The following is a 15,055-nucleotide window of genomic DNA, read 5'->3' as shown; positions in this document are numbered from 1 at the left end:
ATATATATCAAAGCTTTTTCTTTCTGAATATGCCATATCTGAATTATATGTGGATGTTCAACGCAAAAAGTAGATGCTTTGTGCACAATGTGCAGTGCAGCTGCTCCATAGCTCTCTCGTGTTCGTTTCAATCCCGAGGCTGTGACTGAGAAAATAAAAGCAACGTAGAAACCCCACCTAGTTAGCCTCGATCATGTTCATGCTACGACTAAGTTTAATAGAAAAGCTTGATAATACTTATGCATGGTAAATATGTTCTTTTTGGAAAAGCACCCACTCATGAAGTACTTCTCAAGTGTTTCTTCCAAAAAGCACTTTGAAAATGCTTGGTACAGGAACAATTTCAAACGAATCCTGAAAGTTTGATATTAGTATGTCGTAGAACAAGCGAGACATACACAAGGCCACCGTTGTGGGTACTTTTCTTCCTTTTCCTTCCCCTTGGGCCTTGGCCTCTGGTTACTTGATGACTGATGATTTGAGTTGGGTCGACGCAATTGACCCATTTATATTGGGCCGTCAGTTCAATCACCCCTATGAGATAACATGTAGTGTCACTGTCAATCACAATTACAATTCACAAGTCACAAAAATAACCTAATGTAGATTGACCTGTGACGTTCTGGATTCTAGACTCTCATAATGTATAGTGTTAAAAGACAAGTACTTTTAATTACTTATAAATACTTTGTCCTAAGCTCGTTTTGCGTATGTGAAGTGAGAATAAAATGATCAACTTAACCCAGTTGCACTTCTTGAGCTTGTTGTTTGTTAAATTGAGAGTCATCATATTCGGCTATTGTAAATAATGAATTATTATAATAATTAACTCATTATGTAACTTAACCCGGAATCTTCATTTTGATATAGTTCATAGACAATGCTTTTTGTAGGAATACTTTCCATACCTCCAAGGGTAAATTGGGGATCTAGATATCCGTCCCACCGAGGACAATATGGACAGTTTATCTCTAAGCATGCTCCTGGGACCTTCGTAATCTCTCCCTCTCCGGAAACCTTCCAAAGCTCCGCGCTTTCCCCCGTTTTCCTTCTCATTTTCTCGCCATCAAAACACCACCGCGTGCTTACGGACCGACCCATCAACGCCTCCGGAGTTTTGAGTTAGAGAGAAAAAGGCGCGGTGGATTTAGAGGGAGGAACAATCAGACATTTTTGGCCTTCGAGCAAGAGATGGCTTTGAGGCGCCTGATCACTCAGGTCGGTTGAATCTCTCAGCTGGGGTTCCAAGTCTGTGAATTTATGCAGTTTTCAGCTTTTTATATGCGATAGAATTGTCTTCCCAGTGAAATAGTGTGTTTCTTTTAACTTGATCTCGAAAACCTTAATTCCTGTATTTTGATTGCTTAGGAATTTGGTCGTTAGGTAAATTTCTGTAACCATGTTGTTCATATTTGCGGTGTTGCGGTATACGGGTTTGTTTCGGTTCGAGTTTTATGGGTTTACACCAAGGAGATGCTTACATTGTCAAGACGTTGGAAACTAATAATTTAGATGTTAAAATATGTACCAATTGGGAACCCAATGTGAGATGGACCTTTTGAGCTCATTACGAAAATTTGGTGTTATCTGAATTTTTCGTTTTGTCTTAGTTTGTTTCTTGTATCAGCAAATGAACGGAGAGTTATTTGAAAGGTCCTTCTAGGCGGTTCAAAGGCAGATTATGAGCGGTCGAGGTTGCGTTGTTTCTTTTCGATAGGAGTGTGCATAGTCGTATTTTAAGGGTTGGGTCACCTCTTTTGGTCTTAAAAGAATGAAGAAGTTTGATATTTTTGTTGGTTTAGACATACTATTATCAAAATCCCTCCCTTTCCATCGTTGAGAACTTGCAATCAATGCCTTAATGAATGCTGTGCTCGAGTTTGTTTTTTCCAATTAAGTTTTAATTTCCTATCTCAACGAGCAAAAGGATGCAACCAATTTAAATTTTAATTGCCTTCTTAGACATACTTACTGTTGTTTCCTTGGGCTCTTTTTAACTCCATGTTATTTCTTCAACAGGTTTCAAGGCATCGATCAGAGTTGGGACAGCTGACAAAAGTGGTTGCCAGAACTTATCATCCTACCAACAGGTTCGGAGGAGGTGCCGGAGGTATCACAAATTAAAAATGTTTTGATTTGTATATATTTTTTTCGTTCATTTCAAACTTCCAAAGAATTATGTTTCTTGTTTATTATCTTGTCAATTTGTTCCTTTAGGTACCTCATTGTTTAGGCTTTAAATGAAAGACAGAATACTCATCTCCATTATCTTCACTTATAGAAATGATCGCTTACTTTTAAACCTTATGCAGGGAACAAGTTTTTAAGTGCTCAAGAAAGGTTCAAGTCGAGCTATGTTGGCAATTTCGCTTGTAGAGTACGCGATGCCGATGAAGCTAGTGAAATTTCCTATCTGAAAGAACTTTACAATCGGAGTGATTATGAAGCAGTGATAAGAGCATTTGAAAGTCAACCATCATTACATTCTAACCCTTCAGCACTTTCTGAATATGTGAAAGCATTGGTAAGAGTTGGCAGGCTGGACGAGAGCAAGTTACTCAAGACATTGCAGAGAGGTGGGTAATGGAACATGGTTATGTTTCCTTTGTAATTGTTTATACCAAAATTATACCATATTTCGTCTTTATCTTGTAGACTTGTCTAGAGTGTGCTAAGCTTATGGATGAAGTAGAGTTTATAAAAGTGAATTGGATGATTGTGTTTTAGTACCCTGCTTTATTACAACTAAATTCCCTTTCTTTTTGTGATATAGGGATCCTGAACTTCTGTTGTATTTTCTGTACGAATAATGTTATGCTTACTACATATTTTTTAGATTTTTTTCACCTTGACCTGACTTATAAATTTGAGCTCTATTCTACAAGTTTTGTAGGTGTTGCTAACTCTGCAAGGGAGGAAGAAAGCATTGCCGGCTTCTCAGTTCTCAGGAATTTTGGAAAATCAACAAACGAAGGTATTCTTGGAACTGCAAGTGCTCCTATTCATATGGTGGCTACAGAAGGAGGTCAGTTTAAAGAGCAGCTGTGGCGTACAATTCGCACAATTGCACTGGCCTTTCTTATGATATCTGGCATTGGAGCACTCATTGAGGATAAAGGAATAAGCAAAGGTATTACAATCTCCTGGTGCTTTAGACTCCCCTGCCCATTGATTAACATGCATTCTAAATGATGAATGTTTTCCTTTTAATTTTCCATTTCCACATTTCAGGACTCGGACTAAATGAGGAGGTTCAACCTAGCATGGAATCAAACACAAAATTTAGCGATGTTAAGGGTGTTGATGAGGCTAAATCCGAGTTAGAGGAAATTGTTCACTATCTTCGGGATCCTAAGGTTGTATCAACATTATGTATGGAAGAATATGTAATATGAAGACCTTTTACTATCACCCTATGCCCCCTGATTTCTGGGATGGGGGCAATATCATTGCTATTTAATCCAAAATAATGTGATGATTTTGGAGGTGACCTATTAGCGCAAAGGGCTTGAAAAGGTCTCGATTCACTCAACAAAATTTCCCCTCATTTGCATTGTGTTCCTTTAAATCAATCCAAGAATACAATCTTGAGTACCTTGATCTTGTGGAGAACTAACTTTGGTTTAGCTGGAGATGGATGATATGCCAAATCCATCCTTAGTAGTGCCATTTGTGTCCCATGCTTGCACTCTCTCTATCTTTTTGTAATTGTAGGGCATGCCCCTTAATGCGATTTCCCTTGGTGCAGCGTTTTACTCGTCTAGGTGGCAAGCTCCCAAAAGGTGTTTTGCTTGTTGGTCCACCTGGCACAGGAAAAACCATGTTAGCAAGAGCCATTGCTGGAGAAGCAGGGGTTCCTTTCTTTTCATGCAGCGGCAGTGAGTTTGAAGAGATGTATGTTGGTGTTGGGGCTCGAAGGGTGAGGGATCTTTTCTCGGCTGCAAAGAAGCGGTCACCTTGTATAATATTCATTGATGAGATAGACGCAATAGGAGGAAGCCGAAACCCAAAGGATATGCAGTACATGAAAATGACCCTTAATCAGTTACTTGTTGAACTTGATGGTTTTAAACAAAATGAAGGAATTATTGTCGTTGCTGCTACTAATTTCCCAGAGTCTCTGGACAAGGCATTGGTGAGACCTGGACGGTTTGATCGGCATATTGTTGTTCCAAATCCTGATGTTGAAGGGCGAAGGCAGATTATGGAAGCCCACATGTCGAAGGTAATCCTTTTATGATGGTTTTTTGTAACTCCACCTTGAATTGGAAGGGTCTTTGGTCACAACCATCTTCTGCAATGGCTTCTTCCATTACACATCAAACGGAACATAATATGTTTGGGCCTTATGGTGTATGGGCATATTTTGGCTGTCGTTGTTTTTGTTCTTCTTTTATATATCTTACGTTATACGACTTTGTTCAGTAAGTTGTATTTTAGATTGATGCAGCAGATTCTTTAGAACTAGAAGTCACTCCAAGACTAATCAAGATGTTCTTTGACAGGTTCTGAAGGCCAATGACGTAGATTTGAGTATTATTGCTAGAGGAACTCCGGGGTTCTCCGGAGCTGATCTTGCGAACTTGATCAACGTTGCTGCTCTGAAGGCTGCCATGGACGGTTCTAAAGCAGTGAATATGGCTGATCTTGAATATGCAAAAGACAAGATTATGATGGGAAGCGAACGCAAGTCAGCCGTTATATCTGATGAGTCAAGAAAGCTAACAGCTTTCCATGAGGGTGGGCATGCACTTGTAGCAATCCACACCGATGGTGCTCTTCCAGTTCACAAGGCAACAATAGTTCCTAGGGGTATGGCGCTTGGCATGGTTGCCCTGCTGCCCGAGATGGACCAGACAAGTGTCTCACGGAAACAGATGCTTGCAGAGCTCGATGTTTGTATGGGGGGGCGTGTTGCAGAAGAGCTCATCTTTGGAGAAAGTGAAGTTACTTCTGGTGCATCAAATGATCTCTGGAAAGCAACTTCGGTGGCTAGAGCAATGGTTACAAAGTACGGTATGAGCAAACAAGTTGGGCTCGTCAGTCATGATTACGACGACAACGGTAGGAGCATGAGCACAGAAACTAGGTTGCTCATTGAAGAAGAAGTGAAGTACTTATTGGAAAGGGCATACAACAATGCAAAAACCATCCTCACCGAACACAGCAAGGAACACCACGCCCTTGCTAATGCTTTAATAGAGAAGGAAACACTCACCGGAACTCAGATAAAGTCCTTGCTTGCACAAGTAGACTCCCAACAGCAGCAGCAGCAGCAACCGCACCAACAAGTAGTTGCAGCGAAGAGCGACTCACAGTCTAAGCCAGTACCGCCCTCCACCCCCAACGCGGCTGCTTCTGCCGCAGCCGCTGCATCCGCTGCTGCAGCTGCCGCAACTGCTGCAGCCAAGTCCACAGGTATTGCACCCGTCGGATCCTAGCACGGGCCAGGTTGATGAGTCGCGGGCATGTATTTATCCGTGTCAATGTTAGTGAAGTTTTACCGTCACCAGGCTCTGTTCGGGTACCGTATTACGCTGCTGCCACTCCGTAGTCAGATTGGCTGGGAATTTAGAAGAGTCTGAAATGCGATGAGTCAGTGTAGGAGTAATAATTAGAAGGCACGGGAGAACATCCCTTTGCCTATTTTTGATTTTTCATCCTCTCTGATGGTTGTTGTTTGTACAATAAACAATAATGGATTCCTGAATTTTTCTCAATTTTTATTCCAACTCTTCATTATTAATTCTAAAAAGTTGGCAAACCGATTAAAAATCGTGAGTGTCGTCTCATATTTTTTGAGAAAAATGGTATTGCTAAGTTTCTACTTGACATCATTTTAACGTACAATAGTTATACTTTTTACCAAGCTGAGAAAAAGTCTTTCAATTTAAAAGTTAGGTGGTTCTGTTAATCATCAAAACGTTATTTTTAGTTGCACTGAGTTAGGTCCCCTTTGCATAAAGATTGTCGTCGCACTTCTCGATAGTCGGTCCGAAATCTGAATCGTCCTCCGCCTGGCGCCATAGAGTTTCCTCAGTCCAACTCTCTAATCCATGTCGGTGACTCGCCCGACTCCGACGCAGAAGCAACCAGGTAAATCTGATAAATTTTCCTTCCCAGAATTTTAGTTCCTTCTCTTTGCAGAGATTTTCCAAAATTTCCTGGCCATGGATGCTAAAAAAGAACCAATCTTTTCGCAAACCCAGTTCATAAAATTCTCAAATTTATCGTCTTTTGAGTGATCAAAGGGTGTCTCTGTAAGTTTTTTGATCTTGGGTTCGAAACTAATTTCATTTTAATCTCCATAATATACTAATTTATGTTCGGTTTTATTGTCTGGTTGTCGATATGTTCTAGCTTAATTATGTTCGTAACAGGTTCAATGTGTTCCTTTAACATGTATTGGCTGCATAAATTTTGAAGAAAATCTTTTCGAATTCCGTCGGCAGTTATTCAACAGCGCAGGATTGTTGTAGAAAACAAGCATGGGGAGAAGCTTGTCGGGATATTACATGAGAGGGGTTCGAAGGATCTCGTTGTGGTGTGCCATGGCATCCACTCATCAAAGGTTGTTATTGGCTACGACAAACAAACTATGTCTTTGTCAATTGTATGACTGAAAGATCCAGAAATTTGAAACATTTATTCATTAGTCACTTGAGTAAGAGCAGGTTGTAACCAATCGGAATCTATCTGTTTTTTGTTACCTTCGCGAGCGTAAGCGTGTGTATTATGTTGTTTGTGCACTAAATGTCATCTGTTCGAAGATGGTGGGATAGATGGTTGAATTTACAGTCTTTTTGTATTATCTCTAGGAACGCATTCCCATGGTGAACATTGCCGCTGTGTTAGAAAACGATGGTATAAGCGCCTTCCGCTTTGACTTCGCTGGAAACGGGTAAGCTATTTGCTGGTTGTTATGCCATACCTCGTAGGGACAACATATGCAGTTATAAGAAGTTTATATTTATGCATACCTCCTAGGGAAAGTGAAGGTTTGTTTCGATATGGTCACTATCGAAGAGAAGCTGATGATATACGCGCTGTAGTTCAATACTTTCGTGGGAAGGATTATGTAGTAACTGCAGTTGTTGGTCACAGTAAAGGTCTGTCTATAATTTTGCTCTTTTAGAACCAAAGCGTAACTTGAGAAACAAAAGGAGGAACGGAACGATGTTTGAAGTTACTGCTGACATGTTTCTTGCAGGGGGGAATGCAGTGATCTTGTATGCTGCAAAATACAGTGATGTTCGTGCAGTTGTAAATATTTCTGGCCGATTTGATCTGGAAAGAGGCATGGAAGGTCGCTTAGGTAAAGATTTTCGACAAAGAATCAAGCGAGATGGATTTATTGACGTTAAGAACAGAAGAGGTAAGCTATCATATGCAGTTATTCTTATTTTCCATAAACACAGCTGTCTTATCATAGTCGTTCTTTCAACAGTGTGGAATTTACAAGTCCTTCGTTTACAAACCCATTTGTCTATATAAAGTTTGCAACTGCGTATCTACTTGTTAATAGGTACATTTCAGTATCGTGTCACCGAAGAAAGTTTGATAGAGCGTCTAACAACTGATATGCGTGCAGCCTGCCAATCGATTAATCAAAATTGCAGGTCAGTGATTGCAACTTGCCTCATAGATTACTTCTCCAATCTTCTGCTAATGATTATCCATAAAAATTCGGTTGATTACATTTTGCATTATCTGCAGGGTTTTGACAGTTCATGGATCAAATGATAAAATTGTTCCTTTTGAAGATGCTTTTGAGTTTGACAAGATTATACCTAATCACAAAGTATCGATCGTGGAAGGAGCTGATCACGAATACACTTTACACCAAAACGAGCTGGCTTCGATCGTGTTGGACTTCATCAAGGAAGATTTTCACCAGGACATGGATCTGTCTAAGCAGTCACCATCTAGCACAAGAGCCGATAAATCTCTCGATTCACGATTGTGATCTTAACCTCATTGTCGTAAGTTGTAAATCTTTCTGGTTTAGGATGTCAAAATCTTCTGACAAATTGGCGAATCGTTATCAAAGTAATACAAGTATCAACGTTTAAACATCGAAATTTTATTATTTGTTAGGAATTGAAACTGACTGCAACGAGCAATCACTGACAAGTAGTAGCAAAAGTAACCTACTAACTAACAACAGAGGTGATACAGATCGATAACGTCCTCAGTACGTATACAACTACTAATCACATATACACTAAACCACTCAACTATGCTGTGACAGTCTTCGGCTTAGCCCCGATTTTTCTCCAAGATACACTGGGCATTATCTGCTTTGTGTCGACGCGATCCTTGTACTTAATAGCAAAATTGAGCAATGAATCCAAAAGAGAGTCCGAAAGAAGGTGCGGTTTCAGTCCCAACTCAATAAGTTTAGTGTGTTTAGCATTGTAGTAGTGCTCCTCAGCTTCAACTCTAGGGTTTGGGACAGAGGTGGTTTGCACATCAATTCCGAGCTTCTCTCCAGCTTTTGTAACAAGTGCCGCAAGTTGATTGACGGAAAACTGCTCAGTAAATTGATTGAAGACCCTAAACTCACCGGCCTTTGCTGGGTTTGCGATGGCAATTTCAACACACTGAACTGTGTCTCTTATGTCAAGATATCCCCTGGTCTGGAAGATCAAAATTCATACATATTAGTACATGGGAATTGGGAAGTAATGCAATGCGACTTCTTTGATGCACTCGAAAAGAAAGCTTTGTATTGAAGGATTTTACCTGACCCCCTTTGCCATACACGGTAAGCGGATGACCGACAGCAGCCTGCACGCAGAACCGGTTTAATGCAGTTCCAAAAACTCCATCATAATCAAACCTGTTATTGAGTTCTTCATGCATCTCAGTTTCATCGGTTCTCACTCCATATACCACTCCTTGATTTAGATCAGTGGCTCTAATCCCCCAAGCCTTGCAAGTGAAGGCTATATTATTCGAATCATGAACCTTGCTCAAATGGTAGAAAGAGCTCGCTTGCTTCGGGTAGGGCAAAGTATCTGTTCTCCCGTTATGAGTAATTGTAATGAAACCCTCCTCAATGTCAATATTTGGAGTCCCATATTCTCCCATGGTCCCGAGCTTCACGAGATGACACTCCTCTCTGAACTCTTTTATAGCAAAGAGAACATTCAGAGTTCCAATCACGTTGTTATTCTGCGTAAATACTGCTCTTGACCGATCAATCATGGAGTAAGGGGCAGACCGCTGTTCCCCGAAATGAACAACAGAATCAGGCTCAAAAGACTTGAAGGCTTCTGACAAGAACTCGAAATCACAAACATCACCAATGTAGAGTTCAATGGACTTTCCAGTGAGAGCTTTCCAACAACGGATACGATCATGGATAGAGGCGATTGGAGTCAGGGAACCAAGACCGAGCTGGTGATCAAAGAGACGGCGCACAAGGCTATCAACAATGGCAACCTCATAACCTTTCTTGGATAGGTGAAGGGCTGTGGCCCAACCACAGTAGCCATCTCCACCGACGACCAGCACCCGCTGTGGTTTGGAAGCTCCGCCTGAACTCTCATTAACGCCGTAGCTCGGTTCATTTGGGGCTTCCCTACTTGCAGAGAGTGTGGTTGCACGCACCGTGCAAGTACCAGTCTGTGACCTCTCCCCTTGCAGGATGATCCTCCCAAATGGGGTTTTGGAAGTCTGAAAAGTTAAAGAGGAAGGAAATGCGATCGAGTGTTGGATCAATGGTTTGGTGTAGGGTTTACCACCAGAGGAGAATTTTAGAGAACAGGAAGTTGAAAGCAAATGTGCCATCAATTTTTGCTTCCCCTTACTCACAAATACCTGCAAAGAACGATCCAAAATGTTCAAATCCTTCGTTTGTTTTTTTCAGACAAGATGATATATATTCTAAACTCCTCTAATCTACGGGAGAAGGATTCGAACTTGGGTGCATGCCGCGACATTAAAAAGTCCGTCCATTTAAATCCTTAGTAAGTTTCATGTACTGATTTCATAACAGCAAAACAAAGAACATATTTCCAATGAAGCAAACACCCAATAATCTTTCGCAGAAAATATCCACACAGAAAGCAGATTTCTTTAGACACCCAACACAGTTGTAAAAAATTTAAACTCTTACGCTATGTCTTCGGATAAAGAACAAAATTAAACCAGCTTAAAATTCAGGGAAACACACAGACTAAATACAAGACTTAATTCAGCAGATAAATAAAAAAAGAAGAAGAAATATTAGAGTGAGTTCTTACTGTAACAGGATCAGCAGAGAGTGCAGGAAATAAGTGATGAAAGAAAGAGTGAAGACTGTTTTGGTGTGTTGGGGGATTTAGGGGAGGAAGGAGAAGAATCAAAAGCAGCAGGCGGAGGAATATCCCTCTTATCCATTCTCCAAAATGGGCTCGACTGACCCGAAATACAAACTAGTCCATAACCAGAAAAGCCCACTCAATGTTCGAGGCTACTACATTTCAAGGCTTAGTAAAAAAATTCATTCCCAATAAGTCAGAAAATAGGATTAGATTCTCTTTCTTTTTTGGGTAAAATAAAATTGGGCTACATCTAGCCCCAAAAAACAGTGGGTCCCATAAAAAAAAGAAGTAGTAACCCATGTGAGCAAAATTCCATTACTCTCTATTTACTTACGAATACACTTATACTCTATTTTTGTCATTTTTATATTCTTTTTTCTTACATATTTTTCTTGCAATTTGGTTAATTAATTATTGTTTTAAATTTCATAAGAATTCAAATTTCAAATCAATTTAACGTTCTTGGGTATTGGTGGGTGAAAATTTTAAATAAATCTTTTTTCAAAATTGTATGATACTAGTTTACCAATTTGTGTTAGGTAAATTGTTGTGTTTTACGTGGAAAAAAAATTAGAGTGCGGAGTGGGGGTTTGTATCTATCAACATATGAGATTGAGATAAGAAAATCTAATCCAACAAAAGGTTCATAAGTGATGAAATCTAATTTGTCCAAATTTGAACTTTTTTAGGTTAAAAGGTTCTGTTGACCCTAAAAATTACAAAGCCTACGTGGCACGCATGCCGAGTAACTAATAAGCTAACTACGTCATTCGGTTGAATGTCGGGCGTGCCAACTCGTCGGCCGAGGAGTAAAATTTGTTGATGTTGCGTTGAGCGCATTGCTGACTTCTTTATCTTGCGACTGCGGACGAGGAAGAAACAAATCTCGGCCTTTGGATTCTCGAGCTTGAAGACAAGGCTGCTAATTCTGCGAAGTTCACAAATTGTCGGCGCCGGATTCGGTTATAGTGATTATATTCGTGAAAGTATAAGCACGTCGAATCGACACTAGACTGTACGGACACAAGTATTCAAAGGTGATGTATGTCTTGATGGTAAATGTGGTTCGGCCGTCAGAATGCTGAACTTTGAAACTCACTTGTGAGTATCCAATTATAAAATCACTCGGCGTTCAATATGCCGAATGTCGTAACTCGTAACACCTTACTTCGACGAGAATACTAATAAGATGACCTCTGCCAATAAGGATTCGGAAACCCTATCGACCGAGACTTGAATAGGTAACCAGTTGACCTCAACGCAGTGCTGTTTATCCAAACTGAAGGTGCTCTTCGGTCGGCTGATTCTACGGCGACAGTGCTGTTTATCCAAATTGAAAGTGTTCGCCAGTTGCCTTCACAGTGCTGTTTATCCAAACTGAAGATGTGTCGGCAGGAAAAAGAAAAGAAAAAATCTCAAGATGTTTGAGAGGTTTTGCGTAGAGCAATTGTGTGTTGAATTGGCGGTCCCTTGAAATATTGCACGGCGTCTTGTATTTATAGGGACGAGTACGCGCTGGTTGATAAGCTGATAAAGACTCCCAAGCTATTAAAACTCTTCCACTGACTTGATCCTCGGATAAGCCTTACTACACCCAGGACTCTGAACTTAGTAAAAAATGCAACCAATTTCGATTCTTGTGTTTAGACTTATCACATCGAATCCCAAAATAATTTGTAGGCTTGAATTTGGACAAATAATGTTCATCTAAACAACCACGAATTATATATATACATATATATATGTATATACATACATACATACATACATACATATATATATATATATATATATATATAGTTTGCCTTCCATTATTTCACATGGCATGCAGACTTATACGGCAACCACTAATTATCTATATATATATATATATATATAAAATTGATAGCTTTTCACATGGCATGCAGGCCAAGTCCATCATCAATCCAATTCATCTGACAACATCCATAAACAACCTAGCCTACTTAGGTCTCCTATCTCACCATTATCCAAGCCTTGCAAATCCCATGCTATGCCACGTGATCAGAATCCAAGCCGAGTTGCTCTAATCCACACGGAACACTGCTAACAAATCCAAATTAAATTGGATTGTTCTGCCTGCTTCATTATCTGACACCGTGCATATCCCAATAGTCCACCATCATTCAAATTAATTGGGATTTAGACAAATATGAGGTTTAAATAATTTAATATATTACTAAGAGATAATATCATGATTAAATTCACAATATTATTTCTCAATAATAATTAAAAATTATTTCAACCATTTTGTCCTTCAATGGTCCAAAATTCTGCTCATTCAACGGCCTCGATTGTTCGGGCCGAAAGTGTAAAATCGGGTCCAAACATTGTCCCCCAGTTTCCTTGAGCTTCGGCTCGTAAGCCGAATGGTTAAGGAAATTAGTCATCAAATATCCTTCCTCGGCAAGGCTTAAAAATAAACAGGCCTCATGCCTAGCTCGGCAATTTGCTGAGTATCCATCATTGACCAACCACCTTGGCTAGCATGTGTACGGACATGACTAATAAAAGTGGCTGAGGAACAACATCATGGCCGAGGACATCAGGGGGTCTTATAGTGGCTGAGGAACATGCAATTAGCTATATATGTTTGATGGGCATATATATTACTTGGAAAGTATACCTTGATGAGTTGGCCGAGCTCGGCCTTTAATAAAAACTTTTGTCTCTTCCCCAATGGTATTCTGACATAACTTGGAAGCAAATCATGATTCCCCTCCTGCAACCGTATAGCCATAGGGTGAAGCCTACTGCCATTCTTGTCCATAAATCACATCACACTCTGAAGCAAGCTATATATAAAACCCCATGGAAATATTGGAACCACATGAAGACCTACCATCTAATAAAGGTGGCCTTTTCCAAATGGCTTTGTTAAAACCAAGACTTATATATATATATATATATAGGTCATGATAGTACCATATTTGAGTCACATCAAATCTTTTTGCTTTACCAACCCAGTGCCCACCTTTCAACTATTATAAAATGAAGGGGAAGTGGAACCATGTTAGGGAAAATGAAATCATGACGTCTAGGGAAAGTGGAATCATGACATCCACTTTTTAAAAATTTTCTCGACTTTCTCGACCTACCATCGACTTCGGCCTAATGGTTTATCTTGGCCGAATCCTTATGCATAATCACATGCATCGGCTTACGGCCGACTGCACACTGCACCAAGGTTCCCCCCCCCCCCCCAAAGCTTCCATCTTCCATTCCTTTGGCAATGACATTTTTGTACGGGGTACGAAATATGGATCGATCGTTGCCCCCTATTTTCTTATGCACCATCTGCTCAAATAGCCAGATGGTTAAGAAAATAATTTATTGGTCCTTTCTCCCTTTTTATTTATTATTATTATTATTATTTTTTAGACGAAAACAAAAGTGGCCATACCATAATCAGGAGGAGGCCAACGATGCTTTATCCCAAGTCAGGATCTTTTTATATCAAAAATTTCACTTTGAGTTTTCTCAAGGCCAAATAAATAACACCTCCAAATGTGTTTGGCTTGACGAAAGATTTTTTTATCAACCGCCGAATGTGTTGAACAATCATTATGCCCCCCAAGCATAATTACTTCGTTAATTTCGGCCTTTAACTCAAATAACTGAGCCGAACGAGATTGCTCTCTACCGGCTTTATTGCCAATAACCATATCGATTATTATGGTTTTGGAACCTAAGACCATGTCTTTAATTACCATATCAATTGATGTGGTTTTTTCGTCTGAAGCTGTGTATCGGCCTTATTCGTCATTGGAACACTCATCTGACAAATCATTTTCTGAGTCAATTTTTGGCTCAGAGATTTGAACATTTTCTTCTAGGCCTACCACACTTTCAATCTCGACCGAAAAAATAGGTGGCCTAGGTTTTCCTTCTTGGCCGACCATATTTTCAGTCTCGACCGAAAAAATAGTTGGCCTTTGTTCTTCAGCCAAATTAACAATTTTTTTAGGCCGAATGTTGGTTGTGGCCAGAACGGAAAATTGCCCCCGGTCTTTTCAACCAACCATTTCTCAAATGGAATCGATTTTTAGTAAAAAACGTAAGGAAAATATTTTCCATCTAGCCAGGTATTAAATCGAGTCTTGTCTTCATTTACCCATTGCTTTTGCAGGGTAATATGAGTTTTTATTCTCAACATGTAAGTGAATGACTTTTGCATCTCTGTATGGCCACGAAGAATTTTTCCCACTTCCAAAGATCTTTTTCGTTCCTCATTGTGTTTTTTTGATTCCTCTAAGAGCTCGTACAATCGGCTATGTGGAGCCGGATTGGAATCTTGATATATCATTTGAACTTTGTAGTTTTAGCACTGGATCCTACCGGGCGTGCCAAAATGTTGACCCTAAAAATTACAAAGCCTACGTGGCGCATAGGTCGAGCTTCTAATAAGCTAACTACGTCATTCGATTAAATGCGGGGCGTGCCAACTCGTCGGCCGAGGAGTAAAATTTATTGATGTTGCGTTGAGCATGTATATTCATAAGAGTATAAGCACGTCGAATCAACAACAGACTGTACGGACACAAATATTCAAAGGTGATGTATGTCTTAATGGTAAATGTGGTTCGACAGTCAGAATGCCGAACTCTGAAACTCACTTGTGAGTATCCAATCATAAAATCACTCGGCGTTCAATACGCCGAATGTCGTAACTCGTAACACCTTACTTTGACGAGAAGGTTAATAAGATGACCTCTGCCAATAAGGAT

The 15,055-nt window shown here is 40.0% G+C and overlaps 3 protein-coding genes across 5 annotated transcripts; 2 read left to right on the top strand and 1 right to left on the bottom strand.

The window, feature by feature from the left end:
• The first annotated feature begins 906 nt into the window (after nt 1–906).
• Nucleotides 907–5,720, top strand: LOC137739200 (ATP-dependent zinc metalloprotease FTSH 4, mitochondrial). The gene is made up of 7 exons (XM_068478750.2): nt 907–1,218; nt 2,020–2,110; nt 2,313–2,576; nt 2,894–3,130; nt 3,232–3,356; nt 3,749–4,225; nt 4,506–5,720. Exons 1-7 carry the CDS (start codon nt 1,192–1,194, stop codon nt 5,439–5,441), a joined length of 2,157 nt encoding a protein of 718 aa, XP_068334851.1. The 5' UTR covers nt 907–1,191; the 3' UTR covers nt 5,442–5,720.
• Nucleotides 5,721–5,919: 199 nt separating this feature from the next.
• LOC137739228 (alpha/beta-Hydrolases superfamily protein) lies at nt 5,920–8,081 on the top strand. 3 transcript variants are annotated; one of them, XM_068478783.2, is made up of 7 exons: nt 5,920–6,096; nt 6,453–6,571; nt 6,819–6,901; nt 6,988–7,109; nt 7,211–7,375; nt 7,526–7,619; nt 7,717–8,081. In XM_068478783.2, the coding sequence occupies exons 1-7, from the start codon at nt 6,057–6,059 to the stop codon at nt 7,964–7,966; spliced, it is 873 nt and encodes a 290-aa protein (XP_068334884.1). In that variant the 5' UTR covers nt 5,920–6,056; the 3' UTR covers nt 7,967–8,081. The 3 variants fall into 3 exon arrangements, with proteins under 3 accessions (XP_068334884.1, XP_068334891.1, XP_088543118.1); XM_088686992.1 differs by having other exon boundaries at nt 5,963–6,096; nt 6,361–6,571; XM_068478790.2 differs by lacking the exon at nt 6,453–6,571 and having other exon boundaries at nt 5,961–6,096.
• Nucleotides 8,068–10,410, bottom strand: SQD1 (sulfoquinovosyldiacylglycerol 1). The gene is made up of 3 exons (XM_068478771.2): nt 10,251–10,410; nt 8,746–9,825; nt 8,068–8,639 (listed from the first exon to the last, which is right to left on the bottom strand). The coding sequence occupies exons 2-3, from the start codon at nt 9,793–9,795 to the stop codon at nt 8,238–8,240; spliced, it is 1,452 nt and encodes a 483-aa protein (XP_068334872.1). The 5' UTR covers nt 9,796–9,825; nt 10,251–10,410; the 3' UTR covers nt 8,068–8,237.
• Between the last annotated feature and the right edge of the window lie 4,645 nt (nt 10,411–15,055).

This window comes from Pyrus communis, chromosome 15, assembly GCF_041283825.1.
Source record: "Pyrus communis isolate YQ-2024b chromosome 15, ASM4128382v1, whole genome shotgun sequence".
NCBI classification, from domain to species: Eukaryota; Viridiplantae; Streptophyta; class Magnoliopsida; order Rosales; family Rosaceae; genus Pyrus; species Pyrus communis.
The sequence above is the reverse complement of the archived record's forward strand: the minus strand, read 5'-3'. Positions and strand labels throughout refer to the sequence as shown.

Excerpts from the sequence above, each read along its gene's own strand:
- SQD1 (XM_068478771.2), bottom strand. The coding sequence starts at position 9,795 with ATGGCACATTTGCTTTCAACTTCCTGTTCTCTAAAATTCTCCTCTGGT. Across the intron at positions 8,640-8,745 it reads TGTATGGCAAAGGGGGTCAG|ACCAGGGGATATCTTGACAT; the intron begins GTAAAATCCTTC and ends TTGATCTTCCAG.
- LOC137739228 (XM_068478783.2), top strand. The coding sequence starts at position 6,057 with ATGTCGGTGACTCGCCCGACTCCGACGCAGAAGCAACCAG. Across the intron at positions 6,097-6,452 it reads TCCGACGCAGAAGCAACCAG|TTATTCAACAGCGCAGGATT; the intron begins GTAAATCTGATA and ends TTCCGTCGGCAG. Across the intron at positions 7,110-7,210 it reads AGTTGTTGGTCACAGTAAAG|GGGGGAATGCAGTGATCTTG; the intron begins GTCTGTCTATAA and ends TGTTTCTTGCAG.
- LOC137739200 (XM_068478750.2), top strand. The coding sequence starts at position 1,192 with ATGGCTTTGAGGCGCCTGATCACTCAG. Across the intron at positions 2,111-2,312 it reads GTTCGGAGGAGGTGCCGGAG|GGAACAAGTTTTTAAGTGCT; the intron begins GTATCACAAATT and ends AACCTTATGCAG. Across the intron at positions 4,226-4,505 it reads TGGAAGCCCACATGTCGAAG|GTTCTGAAGGCCAATGACGT; the intron begins GTAATCCTTTTA and ends GTTCTTTGACAG.